At 33.9% G+C, this 21608-nt stretch overlaps 1 protein-coding gene across 3 annotated transcripts; it reads left to right on the forward strand.

Moving 5' to 3' along the window:
* Positions 1 to 12341: 12341 nt before the first annotated feature.
* Positions 12342 to 19953, forward strand: LOC128234130 (uncharacterized). Of its 3 annotated transcripts, none has more exons than XR_008260881.1 (10): positions 12342 to 12409; positions 12706 to 13032; positions 13132 to 13440; positions 13563 to 13844; positions 14122 to 14418; positions 14591 to 15007; positions 15227 to 15266; positions 15413 to 15432; positions 15695 to 15859; positions 16295 to 19953. XR_008260881.1 is itself a non-coding variant. In XM_052948162.1 (10 exons), the coding sequence occupies exons 1-6, from the start codon at positions 12373 to 12375 to the stop codon at positions 14770 to 14772; spliced, it is 1194 nt and encodes a 397-aa protein (XP_052804122.1). In that variant the 5' UTR covers positions 12348 to 12372; the 3' UTR covers positions 14773 to 15007; positions 15227 to 15266; positions 15413 to 15432; positions 15695 to 15859; positions 16295 to 19953. The 3 variants fall into 3 exon arrangements, 2 of the variants coding, with proteins under 2 accessions (XP_052804122.1, XP_052804123.1); XM_052948162.1 differs by having other exon boundaries at positions 12348 to 12409; positions 13563 to 13604; XM_052948163.1 differs by lacking the exon at positions 13563 to 13844 and having other exon boundaries at positions 12348 to 12409.
* Positions 19954 to 21608: the final 1655 nt, after the last annotated feature.

Below are 21608 nucleotides of genomic sequence, written 5' to 3' on the forward strand. Positions count from 1 at the left end.
TTTCCTCTTACCATGTAAACCTGCTGTTGGAAATTTTCACTAAGTGTGTGATTCCTTCTCCTCTAGCCTTTTCTCTAACACCTGATCTCCTAGTTCAATGTTGACACCTCTAACTTGCATATCATAGTTTTATTTTTATTTTGTCTTTGTCAAGCAACCTGTTCATGGACAATATTTCTTGTCTTCCTCATATTCTCTCTTGATTATAATATATACTTTTTTGAGTCTTAACCTTTTCTTTTTTCTCTTCCTCAATATCAAACATGACCTCAACAGGAGAACGTGGCTTCCCACCAAACATGAGCTCGAGCGGTAAAACTATGGTTAATTTATAAGTCGTGCTATGGTAGGCAAACACTGCGGAGCTTAAGTACTTTTGCAATCATTCTTCTCATATTACTCAAGCATAGTGATAAGAGTCCAGTTAAACCTTTCTGGACCTGCGTTTCTTTGTTGATGGTACAATGAAGTGTGACTCTTCTCCATGTTGGAAAGCTCACATAGCTACTTGATTAGTTGACTTTCAAAATTGGCACCTTGGTCTATGTAGAATTCCATACTTTACAATGAACAAATTGTAAAACGCCTCGGCAGTAGTTTTAGCAGTCTGATTGCGTGTTGATATTGCAAGTGGGTAATTTGTAAAATCGTCGGTGATAACTTATATGTTTGAGTATCTTCCCTTTCTGGTTACCACTGTCACAAACTCAAAGCAAACAAGCTTAAAAGTTAAAGTCGTATTCACACATACTGATGGTGCACGCGTGTTCGTGACAGACTTCCTCCGCAAACAAAATTTGCAAGTATTGACAGTCTTTTATGTATTCTGTCATACAAGACCAGAAATATCTTGGTCGTATGAGATTTATCCTTTCTACGCCTGGATGGTCTACAGTAGTGTGCAAACCTGTCAGCACATTTTGCCGATTACACTCAGTTACATTGTTACATCCTTTCACCATCTCGCTCTACTTCTCTGTACAGAACACCTCTTTTGATTTTGAAGTGTTTCCGACTTTACTTCATTACTGTACCTTCTTTATTGTAGTGATTTTCTATTGCACTCTTACCTTGTAACCACTCACTCTTACGCAATCCTCCATTGTCCTATCAGGGGTTCACCTTTTTGTTTCCTTCTGATCTCCTTTAACTCTACGTGGGTCATTGAGAAACTATTGTCTTCATTAACCTCTAATAGGTGCATGTTCATAAAGGGTAGAGTGTCGATGTATGGTTAGGAAAGTGCATTACAAATTTCTCTTACTGCATCTAACTGAATTATTTCTTCAGTTGCATTCTCATCTTGTTTCATGACCCCTATCTTTTCACATATGTACAAACTGAAGGCATCTCCGACTGTAGTGTTAGTTCCAGGTCAGTGTCCGATTTCAAAATCATAATCTGCCCATCTCTACCTTGTAGCATCAAAGTTGAGTAAAGAGTGAGACTGAGTCAGTGGATTATTGTCACAAGGTACCATGCAGAGTTGTTGTCAAATTATCTCAGTTTTTTAAGTTATTGCCCACTTCAACACTAAAAGTTCTTTATTTTTTAATTCAACAAAACAATATCAATACAGAACTAACTATAGTAATCATATACTAGATAACATGTTGTAGAGTTTATAATGTAACAATCAACAACAAAGTTATGTTCGATATTGTATTGTAATGTTTTTTTTGTTAAAAGAAAGAGGGTGTTGGAAAAAAAGAAAAAAATATAAAAAGAAAAATATACTAAGACAAATTGAAAAAATATGTTTTTGAGAGAAATACTGGGATTCCAAATTTGATGTTTTACGATAAAAATGCCCATTTATTTATATGGACATTAAGTTTGTTTTTCATGATAGCTATTTCACGTTCAATTTGAATGCGTATGTGCAAGTATTTTCATAATGAGAGAAGTTTGGAAGTTTGTCGGTATTTTGAACAAAATATGTAATTATTCATGAGAAGAATAATGATGTTAATACTGCTATATTTACTACTTACATTTATTCCAAATAGAACGTTAACCAGGTTGAGTTCAATAAATATACCTCTTGTCTGGAGATAGGTCTTTAAGTTATTCCATAGGTCTTGTATGATATGGCACTCCCAGAATAAGTGATTAATAGTTTCAATATTGCTAGAACACATGTCGCATAAGCTAGTTTTAGATTATTTGCATTTGAGTAAATATTCGTTTGTAGGTATGATTCTGTTTATTAGCTTAAATTAAAAAGCTTGTATACATGTATCAATTGTACCAATGTATGGCATTGTGTAAATTTCTTTCCAGACTAAAACCTTATTTACAGAGCTTTCCCACTTCTGTTTGTGCTAATAAGTTATTTTTGGTATGTGTATTATACAGGAGTTTAGATATTTTCTTTCTGGATTTTATTTTTTCAAGGATGGATGTATATGCAGCTGGAATCGTGATATCTGAACACTGAAGTTTTGATTTCATATAGTGTGGTATACTGTGGATTAGTTACTGATAAATTAAACAATCACCAATAGGTATTTGGTATAAAAATTGCATATTATCAAATGAGTAGTATTTCTTTTCCCTGAAGTCAAATATGTGTTCTAGGTACAATATTCCCTTCTTATGCCATTCTTTATAATATATAGTCTTATTATTGCATTTAATTTCTGAGTTGTTCCATATGATGAATTTTCTGATATCAACTTGTTCTTGTTTTGGTTTAAGTATGTTCCAAGATTTAAGGATGTCATGAATAAATTCGTTATGACCACATATACCCTTTATATCGTTTTCATCCAGACTACATTCAAATATAATGTTCCCTCCGTTTTTATCTAATATATAAGAAAAGAATGTTTTCCATTTACCATGATTAGTTTCATCGATAAATCGTTTTATCCAGCTTGCTTTTATGGCATGTAGAAATATTTTTAAAATTGGAAGGTTCAATCCACCATTTTCTCGGGTATGATATAATTGTTCTCGCTTTATTTTATCCGGTTTGTTATCCCATAAGAAGGCAAAAATACATTTTATTATTTCTTCTATTAGTTGACCTGGAGGATTTGGTAGCACAGTAAATGGAAACACTAATTTTGGAAGTGCGAACGTTTTAATTACAGAGACCTTTCCTAGCAATTTTCTGTGTTGCCACTGTTTAAGACATTTTTTTGAACTCCTGTATTTTAGGTATGATATTATTGGTTGAAAAAGATGAAATATCATTTGAAAATGTAATTCGTAATGTTTTCGCTGTTCTGGATGTCCATGTGAATCGACTCCTTTCACTAAAATTTATTCTCTTTTCTTTTAAGCTGCCTACTTGGAGAACTAACGTTTTCGAGTAATTGATTTTTAAGCCTGATGTTGCACCATACTCCTGGATTGAATATATTAGAATTTTTTAATGATAATTCACTTCTATTATTAAAAAATGTAGCATCGTCGGCAAATAGTGTTTGTTTAATATGAGTGTTTTTTACTTTAATTCCTTCAATTTCAGGACATGAGTCAATATAATTTGAAAGTATTTCGATACATAAAAGAAAAATGAAGGAAGACAACGGACAACATGGTGTCGTACACCTCGTTCTATTGCAAAACTGTTAGAAAGGTGACCATTATTTAGAATGATTCCTTTAATATCAGTATAAAACAGCTTTATCCATTTAATAAGTTCATTTCCAAAATTAAAATGATTTAAACATTTAATTATGAAATTGTGATCAATGCTATCAAAAGCTTTTTCAAAATCGACGAAAATGAGTAACCCTGCCTTGTTAGAGTTATTCAGATGTTCAATGACTTCTTGTATTAACCTTATATTTTCACCAATATACCTTCCCTTGATAAATCCAGTTTGATTTGGTGATATTAATGTAGTTATTATTTTCTTAATTCTGTTTGCAATTGCCTTAGTTGCAATTTTATAATCTATGTTAAGTAGACTAATTGGACGCCAATTTGAAAGTATTTCGAGGTCCTTACCTGGCTTAGGTATAAGGGAAATTAGACCTTGTTTTTGTAATACAGTAAGATATTGGTTTTGGAATGAGAAATTGATTGATTTAACGAAATATTCCTTTAAGATATCCCAAAATACATTATAAAATTCAACTGTTTACCCATCTGAACCAGGGCATTTCCTTAAGAGAATCTGTACACTCAGATTCAGTTAGTAAACATTTTATTTTCTCTTCATTGCTTAATTTTGTTGAAGGAACATCAAAAAAGTTAATATCACTGTTAGTTTGTGTTTGTTTTTTGTATAAACTTTCATAAAAATTTCGTTGCTCATTTAAGATATCTTTTATGTTTGTTATTATGATTTGGTTCGATTTGAGCTTAGTAATTGTTTTTTGTTCATAGTGGCGTTTTTCAAGACTTGTAAAATATTTACTGTTTTTTTCATTATATTCCACATGTTGTGCTTTTGACCTTAATATAATTCCATTAACTTTTTCTGTAGTTATTATATCCAATTCTTGTTTAAGAAGACTTATTTCTTCTATCTGATTGTCATTATTACTGAATTGTGTGTTTTCTTGTAGTTTATTGATTCTTTCGATTAAATCGTTTTCTTTTTTTACTTTTTCTTTGTTAACATTAGTTAAATACTTGATTGAAATGTTTCTTATAGTCCCTTTAATTAGTTCCCATAGTGTATTTGGGTTACAGTTACTGTTTATTTCTATAATTTCCCCTATTGCATTTTTTATCAGATGTTGATATACAGTGTCATTAATAATGCTGTTGTTGATTTTAAAGTAGCCTGGTCCTCTAATTTGCTCATGTGTGTTAAGATTTAGTATTACTGTTGAATGGTCTGTTTTAAATCCTGGTTTAATACTACTTTTAAGTATTGTATTGCATAAATAATCAGAAATGAGAAAATAATCCAGACGAGAGAATATGACTGATTTTGTATTAGAATGCCAAGTATATTGGTGTAAATTTGGATTGTTTTCTCGCCAAATATCAATCAAATTATAATTAGATATTATTTTGTTAAGTGTTGCTTGACATTTTTTATTTGTGTCTGTCCTACCATTCTTTTTGTCAATGGAAGGGTTAAGCACAGTGTTGAAGTCACCTCCAATTATTATATTTTGTTCAATATTGTCAGCGACAAACATTTCTAATCTGTCGAATAGCGTTGTTTTGTCATCATTTGGCCCATAAACATTAACTAAAGTAATATCTTTATTATTAACTTGTATGTTAAAGGTAATTAGCCGACCAGCTACTAACTCATAAGAGTTTAAGCATTTAACATTGGATTCTTTATTTACAAGGAAGGCAACGCCTTCCTTATTATATTTATTTCCACTAAAAAATGAAAAACCCGTCCATTCTCTATTCCAAGATTGACTTGTTAAATGGGTTTCTTGTAAAAAGATTATATCATAATTTATCGACTCTAGATATTTAAATACTTGTAGGCGTTTTTGCTTATTGCCGAGTCCATTAGTGTTTAAAGTACAGAACGTGATACTCATTTTTTGAGGATTGAAAACATGTGTAATACTTTCTTAGGAATTGACCAGTTGTCTCTCAAAAACCTAGGATTGAAAAATAATTGTGGCATGTGATCTATATTTGCCAGTGAAGAAAACAAATGAAAATAAATAGTTTTGTTAAGCTTATGAGTAAATGATAATTTTCGTGCCAGACAGATAATTTTTAAAGTGATGTGTTTTATGTTTTTTTTAATTATGCATTATCATCATTGCAATATCATTTAACCAACATTCAGTATAATAACATGGTATCATTAATGCTATGTTTTAGCGCGATTGTAAAAAACATATTATTTTTCAAAAATTCAATGAGATAAACACAATGAATACATACATCAGTCGTCAAATGAACACTAATATAATTCACGATAACTATTGATTTCGAACAAGTGTAAGATTAATTGAATAATCATGTAATTCTATCTGAATAATATTTTCATTTGCTCATGTAATTGAACAAAAAGCGTCAAACCATTTAAAATAAATCATTTTCATATTATACATATTAAGATATAGTTTAGTCCACTTCCAAAACTATCAAAATATAACAATTCTTTAACGTGTTAACATATATGCTTGCAAAATTTACCAGTCGCTAAGTATCCTCAGATAATCTATTGACACTATATTTTTTCTAGTACATAATCGCACATGGTTGACTTGTTTAATAAGTAACTATAATGATATCGTACTCATTTTAATTATGTATGGCTTATTCGACTGGTCATATTTATCGTACATCATATTACACAATCCATCATACGAAGCATTGTGTATATATGGCTGTAATTCACTAATATATATCTGACTCAGTATGCATTCTAATCGTATATCCCTTTAGTAAATCTATTAAATCAAATAACTATTAGTAGATGACAGAAAAAGAACTTGATAAAAACAAATTCTTTTATCAGGGATACTTAATCTATGGTTATAAATCCAAATTCTAAATGGTTTTCCGAAAAAAAAAACGAAATAAAAACCAAAAAGGTTAGGATATCCAAAGTTATTGTGTTAAAAAATGAATGTATTTAAGTCGAAATCTCCAGTATGACAATGTGTTCTGAAATATGTAGTTTAAATAATTTATTTTTATGTAAAGATATAACACCATTAACAATTTTCGTTGACATCTTTGACTTAAATAAAATGAATCATTCAGAGCATCTTAAAGTGACCTAGATATTGGTTACCTTAACATATTTGGATTGAGCTACAAAGTGGAAAAGGAACCTTATTTGTTCAACAATAACAATTCAAATGGTGTCAAAAACAGTTTTTAAAAATAAATAAAAAAAAACATATTATGTGTATCCGATATAGCTGAGTTAAAAGGCTAAGCCACCTCAAAAACTACTAACATATAATAACAATCCAAAGTGTCAACATATCTGCTCTAGATCAATTTACCAGTCACTAAGTATCCAAGGATAATCTATTGACACTATAATTTTATATTTTGCAAGTATATAACCGTACATGGTTAAATTATCTAATGAGGTCAAGAACAATAATTCGTCAATCAAGCGTAATAGAACATCTTACAAATTATAGATAAGTAAGCACACTAATTGTCATAATAAATTGTTATACATAGAACAACAGTTAAAGGGTCCCTTGACTACAGCATGTCAAAACAAGCATATACTGGTGATGTTTTGATAATAATCTTTTCAATCTTGATAGGAGTTTATATAATGGGTCAATACTAATAATCTATACCGCTCCACAAAAAGTTTGCGCCTTTTACTATTCGCGATGTTTTTGAGGCCAAGGTAGTTCGAGCCAAGCGTTATAGTCCTCATACTCGACATACGCTATGGTATCATCGTACCGTCTGAGTAGAATTCGGCCATTCCTTGTCCAGACTGACTTAACTTCATCTTGACCTTTCAGGCGTATCGCAGTAAACACCATTTGGTTAAGACGAGTAAGGTCCTCATTTACGAATATCTTGCTCTGCCTAAGATTTTTTTTATTTCGCATCACATCATCTTTCGTCAATCGTGATATGAACTTTATAATCACCGGTCTTGGTTTGTTTGTTTGATATCTTCGTAGGCGGTGTCCAGTGTCAATATCCGTTTCATCGACGTTGATAGACAGTTTCTTCAACTCATTAAAGAAGTTGCCTATTGTCTGTGTTGGTGTCTCGTGTTCAATGTTATCTTGAAGGCCATACACACGAATGGTGTTACTTTGTGTATATTGTTCGAGTTCGTTAAATCGTTTCTTAGTCTGGATTACTTCGTGAATTGATATTCGTTTAGTCTCAGATGACTCTTTTTGTTTCTCTTCAATTGTTTTATTTAAGGCACTAATCTCTTCTTTAAGTTTCTCATTTTCTTGAGATTTTTCAAATAGTTGCCCTTCTAAGATATCAATTCTCTTTTCGAAGCTAGCTTTTAGTTTATCAACTAGTTTATCGACTATTTCTTGAATAACGCCGTCGTCTTTTGCTGTGACTTTCTGTGTGCTAAGTTTCTTTACAACTGCTTTTTCTACTATATCCTGGATATGCTTATCATCTTTTGTTAATACATTGGACAGTTTTTTTATTTATTGAATCTAACTGTTTCATGATTGCTTTGATTGTGTCCGTGTTGTCAGTAGGATCCAGCGTTTCTTCAAGAATTTCCGTCTGTTCTTGGGTTTTCTTACTTTTCTTCTTTTTGGGTTTGTTTTGTTTTCCTGTTTCGTTCTGACTAGATATACTTTGTTCATGCTCACTTACACTGCTGTATTCATCTCGTGTTCTTTTCCTTTGCTCGACTTCGCTTATATTTGCCCCCTCTTTTGTTTGGTCTTTTCCACTCATTTTAATCTGTGTAACGTTCGTTATCTTTTTTGTTCAGTATACTTAGATTTATGAGCAGCACTTGTCCCCTATATAGATGAGTTCAATATATAGGTACACTGTTGTCACGCACGAGAGGTTAAGAGTTAATGTACATGTTAATGGTCATTTATTGTCTATAAAAGCATTGGTAAATAAGTCACCTTTTTGAATAAATGTTAATGGTTTACATCCGAAATTCATGAAGAAACATTCTGTTTACTCACTCAGCTTCACAAAACTATCTAAGTCCTATTAATCCATTTTAAATTCACATTTTTATCTGAGAGAAAAAAAAAACTGCACGTTACAAGTAAGGGGGATAACTCTCTTATCTGTTAAGTTCTTATCTGTTAGTTGAATTATTTACAAATTTACTGACTTCATCGCTTGCATAAGTGAGAACACTTTTCATACCCTCATGCTGTTGAAATAGTACTGCTTAAAATCTAGTGTTGCATGCATCAGTGTGCAATGCAAAGGGCTTAGTAAAATCTGGAAAGGTTAATCAGCTCGTCAATATCTTTTTCAAATCTTGAAATGTCTTCTTTTCATTCTATGACCATTTCCATTTTTCATGGTCTGCTTTCTTCTTTGGGCCTTTATTTAAGGTGGGGTGTGGTATCAACTCAGCTAAGGAGCGGGTAAACCGTAAACAATCTTTCATGAACCTACCTACAGAATACCACGCATATTCTAGGCAACTGTTAAACTATTTTGGTGTGTTTTGTGATGGCCAGAAAAAATCCGTATCATGATGCTGTAGTTTTCCGATTCCGTATACCGCGAGTACCGTGTGTAATAACGGAACTACTTTCGCGTTGCTAGAAATAGCGGGACCAAAAAAACTGGTTAAACCTGTCAACGTTTGAATACATTAAATTAGCTAACTTTACTCACGCTTCATACATGTTAATATTCATGAACATGGTTCTTATGATCTTCAAAGAACCATGAGGATAATCACGAAGCAGAGAACACTTCCAATCTATCTTGACAGCTACTTCAGTGAATTAGTTTAAATCGAAGTTCATAAATTGTTGCATTATCCATGCTTATTATCATAAATATGAGCAGCTCGCCAACACAAAGAAGAAGGCGAATTCGCGTCATTGATAGAAATAGCGATTGACTCACGAACTTCCATCAATTCTACATATTATGATCGTAAAAAAAAATCCACAAATATTTACTTTGTTAAAATTGGCGATGTTACGTCTACAGGAAATGTCGATTAGTGTATGCTCGTAAAATAAGTACCGTTTTTGTGCTGTGACATTTAATACTTGTTTTCGTATGAGAAATTGGTTAATTTTGCAAAAAAACAAAATACTTTGTTCATATTTTGCTCAATAAAGTGAATCCAGCTACTTCTGTCTTCGTTTCGCTGGAGTAGCCTCCCTTGACTTCAATACACAAAACTACGTAACACATTCGAATAAAACTCGCATTTGACAGATTGCGGTAAATTTAAATCCAATTAAAACAGAAAAATAATAAGGAATAATTAAATAGGAGGGTATATAAAAATTGGAATATTACGATAAAACGAGTTTCTGGTGACCTGCATCACGTCTCGTTCGGTGAGTAAGCATAAACAGTTTCAGTTAATCCGACACTGCTATTAAAGCTCTCAGTGAACAGTTTCAGTCAATCCGACACTGCTATTAAATCTGTCAATGAACAGTTTCAATCAATCCGACACCGCTATTTAAGTTCTCTATGGACAGTTTCAGTCAATCCGACACTGCTGTAAAAATTTGTCAAAGAACAGTTTCAATCAATCCGACACTCTGCTATTAAAGCTGTCAATGAACAGCTTCAGTCAATCTGACACACTGCTATTAAAGCTGTCAATGAACAGTTTCAGTCATTCCGACACTGCTATTAAAGCTGCCAATGAACAGTTTCAGTCAATCCCAAACTGCTATTAAAGTTGTCAATGAACAGTTTCAGTCAATCCGACACACTGCTATTTAAGCTGTCGATGATCAGTAACAATCAGTCCGACATTGCTTATGTAGCTGTCATTGAACAGTTTCAGTCAATCCAACAATGCTTATATGTCTTTCAATGAACAGTTTTAATAAATCCGACACTGCTGTTTAGCTGTCATTGACCAGTTTCAATCAATCCAATTCTGCCAATACAGCTATCAATGAACAGTTTTAATCAACCCGGCGTTGCTGTTAAAACTGTTAATGAACCGTTTCAGTGAATCCGACACTGTTATGAAAGCTATTATCAGTTTCAGTCAAACTGATACCGCTGCCATTGAACATTTTCAATCATTCCGTCTTTGCTATTATAGTTGTTAATGAACAGTTTTATTCTCTCCGACACACTGCTACTATAGATGTCAGTGAACAGTTTCCATCAATCCAACAATAATAATATAGATGCAGGGGAAAATGTTAATGAATCCGACATTGCTCTTATATCTGTCATTGAACGGTTCCAACCAATACGAATATAAATCGCACGGCAGTTTATTTATCATCAAGAAAATTAGCATTTATATGGCAAATAAAACATATGACTTAACACGTATAACAGTTATGTATATAGTCACTGTCACTTTTCACTTCTATCATTCAATGTGGCGAAGTTTCTTTTTAGTTATTCATTTGGCCCCAAACTTGCCACACTGGAGTTGAGACATACTTTTCTTCAAGCTTTTATGTATTTCTTTTATTAACACAAAGTTACCACAAATATATGATTTTAATTTATTCACATAGATGGTTCAAAAATGTCCAAAATAAACTGATATAATTTAAGTCCAGAAAGATCCAACGTTAATTTATCCCTTGTGAATATAAATCGCACGGCTTTATATTCTTAGTATAAGAGCTTCAAATACACGGGAATTCCGAGTTACATGATATCCCGTTTCAACAGAGCAAAGGCACCGTTAAAACACACCGGCGGTGCTAATCCATAATGTAAACTTTTGCGGTGCAATTCCGTAAAGTAAATATTTACCATGTGAACATATAGTACATGGAGTGAGTAAACCTTTGTTAGAGTTGCATACACAATCTTACAATTTTAGTTGATACAATACTAATATTAAGAAAATTGGCATTTATATTGCAAATAAAACATATGACTAAACACGTATAACAGTTACGTATATAGTCACTGTCACTCTCGCGACAATTCGCGACAGTCCGGCCGACGAAAGTGAAGTACAACCTTTGTCCTTTGATATGCATTAAACGTATTTTATAGGTTTGCTTTCAACGGAGAAGACTCCGGCGGGGCAAAGGCACCGACAAAACACATCAGCGGTGCAAATCCATAATGTAACCTTGGCGGTGCATAGTGGTAAGTATCCCCGCATATAGGTTTTCAATCAACAGTTTTAATCAATCCGACACTGCTATTAAAACTGATAATAGACAGTTTCAATCAATCCGACACTAATATTACAGCAATTAATGAACAGTTTCAGTCAACCCGACACTTCGTATTATAGTTGTGCTTACATGGTCCCCTTTCCAGTTTATTGTTTCACATTGTCGAACAATACTTGAATTAGGCCTAGAGCTAAAGGGAAACTCTTTTTACGGGTTGTTTTTATACTTCTGTTTCCACAATATCCCGTCTTGTTTACCTAATGAATAGTTAATAGATTCATATGTTTTAATGTGAATAAATAAGAAATGTCTTATTTATTTATTTTAATTTCAATGACGAAATTATTTAATCATGATGGGCTTATGAAGATTGGTAAATGAGACGTAGTTATTCGACAATTTATTAGAACAATGGATTAAGGTAACAGTTTTAAAATGTATGGAGCTCTTTAGTGAGGAAATTTAAGTAAAACCGCTATTAATCCCAAACAATTAAACACCAAGCCTTCGTGATTCATAGCAAGCAATTGTTTTCAAAGAACAATATCGGAATGTGAAAGCGATAAACTTCCGTAAATAGAAGGTTTTGTTTAAGACATCATTGCATTTGTACATATATAATTGATCATTATAGTAATAATAATATGAATTGTATTCAAGCAATCAAAGTGATAACAAAATGGATACCAGTGTATACGTTATTTTATGTTGCCTTGGTAAGTGCTTTAGATTTATATAGAATTGTGTTTCCTTTGACACTGTATTACAGTTGATGATGTTTTGATCTCGTTTTTCTTTCCCTTAATATTCAATGCAAGATGTATACACATAACGCAGGAAAATATATACTTCAAAGCCAAACATAAGATTTATATAGATATGCGTTGGTTGCTTTGGCTAAAAACTTTCAGATATCATACAACGTATTCGTAATGATTTTTATATTGAAGATGGGCCAGCCGGTATCCATTTTTTTTTAATATAAACTCTTGGATATCTTTTCTAATTGTAGTACTTGGTGTAGATGTGTCTTGCTCGTGTGGGGCATTGACAATTATTAAGCCTACATTTGTTAACAGAAACGTCACTTTAAAATTCATCCCTCACAACCAATGGATCACAAACATTGCCTGGAAGTATACTCCGGTGTGGGACGAAACAAACGAACACACAGTAGAAGGGCTGAAGGGACGTTTTACACAAACTGTTCAGGATGCGTCAAACTATCATACTTTCTTGTTCTATGCGAACATATTTTACAATAATTCAAAATTTCATGTTCAATGTAGCAATCTAAAAGATGTCACAAGATCAAACACAGTAAAGATACACTTACATGGTATGTATGCTCACGATTTGTTACTTTATCGGTAATGGATTAATTTATGAGACTATTAATATATATCTTGAAATGGAAAGTGAAACGCTTTGGTTTCAGAAATCAAGACCAAATGTGGCAATCTGGTCCTCCTATCCCCGGAAATAAAATATGGAAAAAATGTTCAATTAGCGTTTTACCCTTCTGATGCTACATTGGCCAACGAGAAAAATTTGTATAATGAACGTACAATGTTAAAATGGGTTGGACAGCCACTGCACCTTCGAGAGGTCATTTTTGAAAAGAGGAAAATGTCAGCTTATTTGTACACAATATACAACTTTACGGAGAATAAAGCTGGACATTACACTTTGAAATGTAATAGACCAGAAACATTTTACACTAACTGGGTAAACATACAAATAACTGGTAGGTCTTGATTTTTTGTTGTAAAAGACTGAGCGTTTCTAACAGTTAAAAATATTTACTATTTCTAATTTATTATCACATCGTCTTTGTAGATGTTATCTAGCACTTACCTCATGTTTTAGAAAGGCAGCTAATTGGACCAGTATGGAATGATTGCCTTTACGGTAATGTAGACACTACCATTTATTGCAACTCAAGTCGTATAATAGGAAAACCTCGTGTGACCCTTTCCATTGAAATCAAAGGAGTTACAATTCTAGCGAACAAAACAGAGCCAGGGGTATATACAGTTGTACTTGGCTAAAACACTTGGAGAGACCATGACGGCGATGTTATAACATGCACCGTCTCTAACGATAATTATATACATGACCTGAAGAGTTCAGCTAAATTGTGTTACATGGGTAATTGATGATTCATTTTTCACAGAGCGAAATATGTCTGTGCATTTAACCTTTCGTGATAAAAGCAAACAAATGTGCACTATTGATGTTTCTACATGACCAAGTGTGTACTATTCTAAAACATATTTGTTTTATAATGTGTATATAATATGTATTATTGGCACAAGTTATGGTATATCAGCCCTTCGTAAATTATGCTGAAAAGTATAACACTTGAGAATTAATCGTTTGTGTACGTAATTTTATTCATGGATCAAATGTTGTTGTCTATATTCAGAGAAAGGCTCGGACCCTTTTTCGACCATGCCAGAATATATCCACAATGAAAATACGACAGTCAGTTGCGAGGTGTCAAATGCACGCCCACCAGCGATGATTGAACTGTTGGTAGACAACCTAGCGATCATTGATGTCATTCAAGTGGATTCTATTAACAAAACATCAAAAACATACTCCAGTAAAGCTTTGATATCAAAGATAGACAAGAAATGGAATGGAAAGGAAATATGCTGTCGTCGAAAATTTACAATATACGGAAATATAGGAGCAAGCTGTAAAACATTAAAAATAAAATGTAAGTGTATGTATTGTATAAAATTCAATAAGTAAAATAAATTTGCTTTTACGGTTTATTTGTAGTGACCTGTATCCATTTTTTCATAGAAAAAACACCAGTTTTACTTTTCCCGACATAGTATAGAGAATGGTAAATTAAATAACAATCAGCGAAACTGTTTTTCTTGAAGGCGGTTTAGAGAATGACACACAAGCAAATGGTCTATGTAATGAGACGAAATGGACGTCAAATTTAACTGAAACGAAAGAGAACAGGAAAATTGAACAAAAACCAACAAATCCTACGAAGAATGGAACTAAATTCTGCCAGGAACCAACGATTGTTGCAGGAACGAATTTTTTCTTAATATAACAGAATTTTACTTTCTTGTATATCTTTAAATTTGATTTACCTTTTAAGAATATGTATTTCTTGGGTTAAATACGTTTGATTGAAAAAATATTTTTACATTGAATCATGTAAATGTAATGGTGTTTTATCGCTATTACAGGCGACAACAGTAGACGGTCGTTCAAAGTTTTGCTTAAGCCAATATTGATAGGATCAGGAGCGTTTGTTGCTCTTTGTATATTTGTTGGGTCAGCAAGTAAGTATATCAGTGCCTTTAACTATTTAAGACTTTCAGAGCTGGTCGTTCGTCTGTTCGTCATATCATTTTTGATCATAGGTCAGTAAAAGAGTTCAGATGCGACACGGTCAAGATTCAAGTACCGTATTTAGCGGTATCATTTTTTCAAGGGTTCGATTATCCAAAATAAAAATTATAGATTATCCTCACGGATCACGTTTCCTTACTGCATTTCAGGAACACTGGTACGGTGGCATAAGAGTAGAAGCAGAACCAAGTAATAACTACGATAACAACTATTAACAATGTCCCAAACGTCACATATCCGTTGTATTTACTAATTTATTCCAAATCAACTATAATTTGAAATAACTTGATTATTTCATGTACAGATGTAAATGAGTGTGCATTTGTTTTATATAGGGTACCGGACAAAACAGAAGGTAAATGAATTTGTCTTTTTTCACTTCAGAGGCTGCGTTCTTTCTAATATCAAAACAAATTTAACTTCCTCATAAATCAATACGTTTGATTTTCGTTTTGTTCCCAAACATTTTCTCAATAGATTAACATCATTTGAATTTTGCCCTTAGAGATATGGATTTTGATAAATGAAATAAAAAAAAAACGTTCACGTAATTCAGTCGATGCAATGAAAACCAGGTAGCCAGAATAAATACCTTTACCCATTATATTTTACAACAGTCACACCATCAGCGATCGAAACTTCTCCCTCTCTTGATACAAACGTGTTTGTGGAAATACCTGAGACATCAATTCCTATGAATGCTTCTCACGATCTGGTAGATTATGTTATTGAAGATACGGGAAGAAACAATAATGGCCCGGAAGCAAACCACAGCTATTGAGGTATTCCATAGATATTGGAGAGTCGTGCGTGCGTGCGTACGTGCGTGCGTGCGCGTGTGCGCGTGCGTGCGTGCGTGCGTGCGTGCGTGCGTGCGTGCGTGCGTGCGTGCGTGTGTGTGTGTGTTTATTTGTGTATGCATGCTTATCTTTACAAAATGCAAAGACTTGCTAAACAGGTTTAGAAGTTAGAACTCTATGTTGATAGGTACTCTTTGCGAAAAATAAATGAGAACAAAAGAAAAGAAAACTAAGCTTGTAACTTGCAAAATGAAATATGATTCTTGAACCTGTTATTCTTAAATTAGGGGCCCGGCTTAGTACTGGTTTTAAAAGCATTGTATTTGTATATTCGAACAAACATGTTTGTTGATAATTGCTAATTCAATCATATATATATCTTTAACATATATGTACAGTTAATAATAACTCTTACAGTCACAGCATGCGGAAAGCAGTCTGATTTACGCGAATCTGGACATTGACCATCTACAGAAAGCCTTTGTCGGTCCGATACGTGGCCCACGTCCAACCATACGAAAAGAAGCAACGGAGTATCAAGATATAGACTTTTATCACACAAAACCTGCGGGTCCACATTAAATATAATAAGAAACGTGTAGAAACGCGTAGATTGTGTAATGACTCTGGCAAAACAGGATGACAACATTGCATACTGTAGTCTGCAGACTGTGTTATGACTGTTGCTTGTACTTGCAGCGCGTAAATTGTGTTATAACAGCATTGCTTTTGTGTTGATTGTGTCATGACTGTTGAGAAACAGGATGACTTCAACGCTTATACATGCAACGCGTAGATTGTGTAATAACAGCATTGATTCTGTTTAAACTGTGTTATGATTGATGCAAACCAGGATAATTTTATTGATATGTAAACCGAGAAGATTGTGTTATGAATGTTGCGGAACAGGTTGGCTTAATTGCTTATGTGTATTTAGCGCAGCATGTGTAATGACTTTTGCAAAACAGGATGAATTCATTATTTATATGTAACTCGTGTATATTGGTTAACTGCTGTTGTAAAACAGAATCACTACATTGCATTGATATAACTCATATAGATTGTGTAATGGACGAATGGCAATTACAAAACAGAATTACTTCATGGTTGATATGTAAATCAGGTAGTTCGTATTATAACTTATTCAAAACAAGATGACAACATTCCTGATATGTTAAACGCGTAGATTGTACAATGACTATTGCAAAACAGGTGGACCTCATTGCTTATATCTGAAGGTGTAGATTGTGTAATGACTTTTGCAAACAGGAGGACCCGACTACTAATACGAGGGTGTTAGGGAAGTTCGCGGGATTTCAATATACTTGTCGTAAAATGGGGTATTCTAAAAAAGAAAATTCGGCATAATAATATTTTATATTTTGTTATGCAAATTTATCATTTCCTAACGATAACATTAAAACGTATATCCATTAGTGTAAATACAAAATGACCGTCCAATACACTCCGGTTCACGGGTGACGTTACATTACGTAAACAACGTCAAAATCTAGCACTTTATTGACTTTCTAAACATAGTCTCCGCCCGTCAGTTCACATTTTTTATGTCTGCCAATCCATTTACGGTAAGTGTCAAATGTAGACACGATCCACTGTGTCGTCTGTTGAAGGTTGTCTCCGCAACTGCCGCTTTATCTCCGGAAAAAAACATGGAAGTCAATTGGGGCCAGAACGGGGATGTTTCAATATCTAACCCCAAAACATAATTTCAAGCTGTGTGGACGCTGCTCTATGTGCCGGGGCATTATCCTGGTGGATAATAATGCGGTCAATGTCCATATTCCGCCGATTCTTTTGAATCGCGTGCACGAGATCCTTCCGCAGTACTTTGGAGTTATAATCGCCATTAACTGTCCTACCTGGAATGCGGTGTTGCAGAATCTTGCACTCTCGATCCCTGAAGAAAATATACATTTTTTTAAAGTTTTTTGTTTGCACTTTAGCTTTCTTTGGCAAGGGCGTTCTGGGAGTTTTCCAATTGGTTGTTGTACTTTGGTTTCAGGGTCGTAGTAACAGTGCCACATCTCGTCCGTTGTGATTATGCACCTTAGAAATTCTTCTCCCTCCGTGTCTTAACGTTGAAGACAGACAAACAGGCCGAACGTCCTTCCGCTTCTTTTAACGAACGAGCCACACATGATGCACTTACTTAGGACATTTCTAGTTCATTTGTTAATAATTCGTATACAGAAGTCCATTTAAGTTCAAGGTTTTCTGCTATGGTTCTCGTTGTTGTTTTTCTGTCTTTGTTGATTAGTTCATGGACTCTCTCCACGTTTGCAGCTAATATCACTTACGGGCGTACACTCCTGTCTCCATCCTCAATCGATATTCTTCAATTCCGAAACCGCTAATGCCATTTGTAAACGAACGTTTTCCCGCCAAATTATACCTTAGACGATTCTTTAATAAGTTTTAGAATTTTGGACGCATGACTTCCTCAGTACAACACAAACTTTCACCATTTTGCGCTATTCAACATCACCCGTTGACGTTATGGTGTTACAGTTGTTTTGCGAAAGATGTTGCTAATACACAATCAAATCCTAACGATAGCAACTACAACGTTCACATTTTAAGGAAATGACGTCAAGATGCGCACCTAACGTGGCGACTTTTGGGGGGAAATTTGGCATTGATTGAGTGATAAAAACCGTGATAATTATCGTTTAACGTGTTTGAAATTTGTACGTGCTCCGGGTTACTGTCAGTGCGTCGATTCAAAATTCAAGTAAAAATATTGCTTAGTTACTCATACATACAATTTCAGAGAAATAGAAGAACAAATTACCATTTACAGAATATTCCCGCGAACTTCCCGAAAACTCCTCGTATGTCAATTTACAAAACCTGATGACTACATTACTTATTTATGAAACGCATCGATTGTGTAAAACCTATTGCAAAGCAGGATAGCTACATTACTTACATGTAAAACGCATCGAGTGTGTAACGACTGTTGCAAAGCAATATGGTTACATTACTTATATGTGAAACGCGTAGACTTTGTAACGACTGTTGCGAAGCAAGATGGCTACTTTACTCGTATGTGAAACGCGTAGACGGTGTAATGACTGTTACAAAGCAAGATGGCTACATTACTCGTATGTGAAACGCGTAGACGGTGTAATGACTGTTGCAAAGCAAGATGGCTACATTACTCGTATGTGAAACGCGTAGACGGTGTAATGACTGTTGCAAAGCAAGGTGGCTACATTATTCGTATGTGAAACGCGTAGACTGTGTAATGACTGTTACAAAGCAAGATGGCTACATTACTCGTATGTGAAACGCGTAGACGGTGTAATGACTGTTGCAAAGCAAGATGGCTACATTACTCGTATGTGAAACGCGTAGACGGTGTAATGACTGTTGCAAAGCAAGGTGGCTACATTATTCGTATGTGAAACGCGTAGACTGTGTAATGACTGTTACAAAGCAAGATGGCTACATTACTCGTATGTGAAACGCGTAGGCGGTGTAATGACTGTTACAAAGCAAGATGGCTACATTACTCGTATGTGAAACGCGTAGACTGTGTAATGACTGTTGCAAAGCAAGATGGCTACATTATTCGTATGTGAAACGCGTAGACTGTGTAATGACTGTTACAAAGCAAGATGGCTACATTACTCGTATGTGAAACGCGTAGACGGTGTAATGACTGTTACAAAGCAAGATGGCTACATTACTCGTATGTGAAACGCGTAGGCTGTGTAATGACTGTTGCAAAGCAAGATTGCTACATTACTCGTATGTGAAACGCGTAGGCTGTGTAATGACTGTTGCAAAGCAAGATGGCTACATTACTCGTAAATGACTGTTGCAAAACAGAAGGTCTAGATTATAAATTATTCCAAACGATCGTAGATTTGGAATCTAATATGGCTAAACAATTAGGACCGGATGCATGAGAAAACGTGTTAATTGTGTATTGATGGGCATATGAAAGTACATGTTATATAATCTTTATGATGCACAATCTAATATCCATACAATAATAATCATTATTTGGTGAAAAAATAAATGACGTTTATAATGAATTGCGCTATCTTAATAAATTTTCTCGATTTCACTAAAAAATAACTCCTGTTACATCTCGCACCTGTATTCACTGTAACCTAGACATGTCGAAATAATTGTTTCAATATTTCCTCTTTTGTGTGTTAATAAATCACATTTAATATGTAATAATTCCTGTAGAATAAGCTTGGTCTTTTTGCAGATATGCACATTGTAATATAATGATATTAAAATTTGTGGAACTGGTATTGATGGAAATGGAATTATGGCAATACTATACAAATTGCCAATGAGACATTGTTAGTTCCCACTCTTAGATATGTACTGGTATTCAAACATTTGACAAAATTACGAACTCTGAAAACCCTCATGTATGAGAGTTAACATATGCGTTCTGTTTGCTTTGCTAAATTGTAGCAAACATCTTTTAAGAGTTTAATGGTCTTCGCTGGGTCATAAGCAACATTTAATATGAACATAGCCAACTGGTGCGATTTTACTGAAAACTGAGTCTGACATGCTTTTGCATATACATGTTGTTTTTTTTATTTTGAAGGATTACCTTTAGGAATATGACAGATGATTATCAAATGATACAATTCTAGTATTGCACAAGAATTTATGCCTTTCCATCAATGTATGGCGAAATAATATGGCAATGTTTACACTATTTTATGTAAATGATAATTCATATTTTAATAGCATTAGCGGAACTGGCAACCATTATAAAATGATGCATTATTGTATTGCTTTTTTCCTTATTGAGCTACAGACGTTTAGTACTTGTAAACATTCCAGCTATGGTGTCTTCAGGCGGACAATCTACCGTGTTGTCTACAGATGACCAAGTATTATGGGCTGGCGAACCTCTGACTTTGACGCGCGAGAGCAGCGCGTACGTATATACGATATCATTTAATGTTGATGATATACGATAAAAAGTCTAACAGCTGTTGGTTCCAGCTTTCTTTGTACAAATTATTCCCTGACTTTGAGTATTAAAATTGCGACAACCGTTGGGAAGAGTTGACACTTCGATACACAAATGATCGACAGCAGGATTGCTAAAATTTCTACAGATTCCATCTCATGGTTAATTTTAAATCAGTTCAGAGGCGCACATATATATATATATATATATATATTTCCTGGCACCTTTGATCACCTATACCAGAATACATAATTTTTGACATCAAGATTAATGTTGAGAAAATTAGACGAATAGTATTGTGTATTTTAATTTGAAGACAAAAACATGAAATAAAATACATGTAATCATCGTCCAAAGTCATCCATTTGAGATCTCTTTTGTTGAATAAGCCGCCCAAAATGCTCCTGAAAATGCTTCTTCATTACAACATTGTCACCTTGTACATTAGTTGGACACTATCTATTTGGTGCAATATAATGGGGAAAAATACAGCCGTTGTAGAAGAGGTATTGTTAAAAACTTTTGTTTACTATCCCTTACGTGCAAATAAAAACAAAACAAAAAATAACGGCCAACGTTGGTTCAGTTGTATGGGTGCATCCGGGTCAATATGGAAATAGAAGAGGTTACCGCTACTTCAACGTGTTTAATGACACACAGATAAAACAAATTTCGAATGGCGAAATAAATTTTACTGCACATACATTGATACATTGTCCTCGAAGTATGTGTACGACATTATAATAAAACAATATT

The sequence above is a fragment of the Mya arenaria genome, chromosome 5 (genome assembly GCF_026914265.1).
Source record: "Mya arenaria isolate MELC-2E11 chromosome 5, ASM2691426v1".
Classification (NCBI taxonomy): Eukaryota; Metazoa; Mollusca; class Bivalvia; order Myida; family Myidae; genus Mya; species Mya arenaria.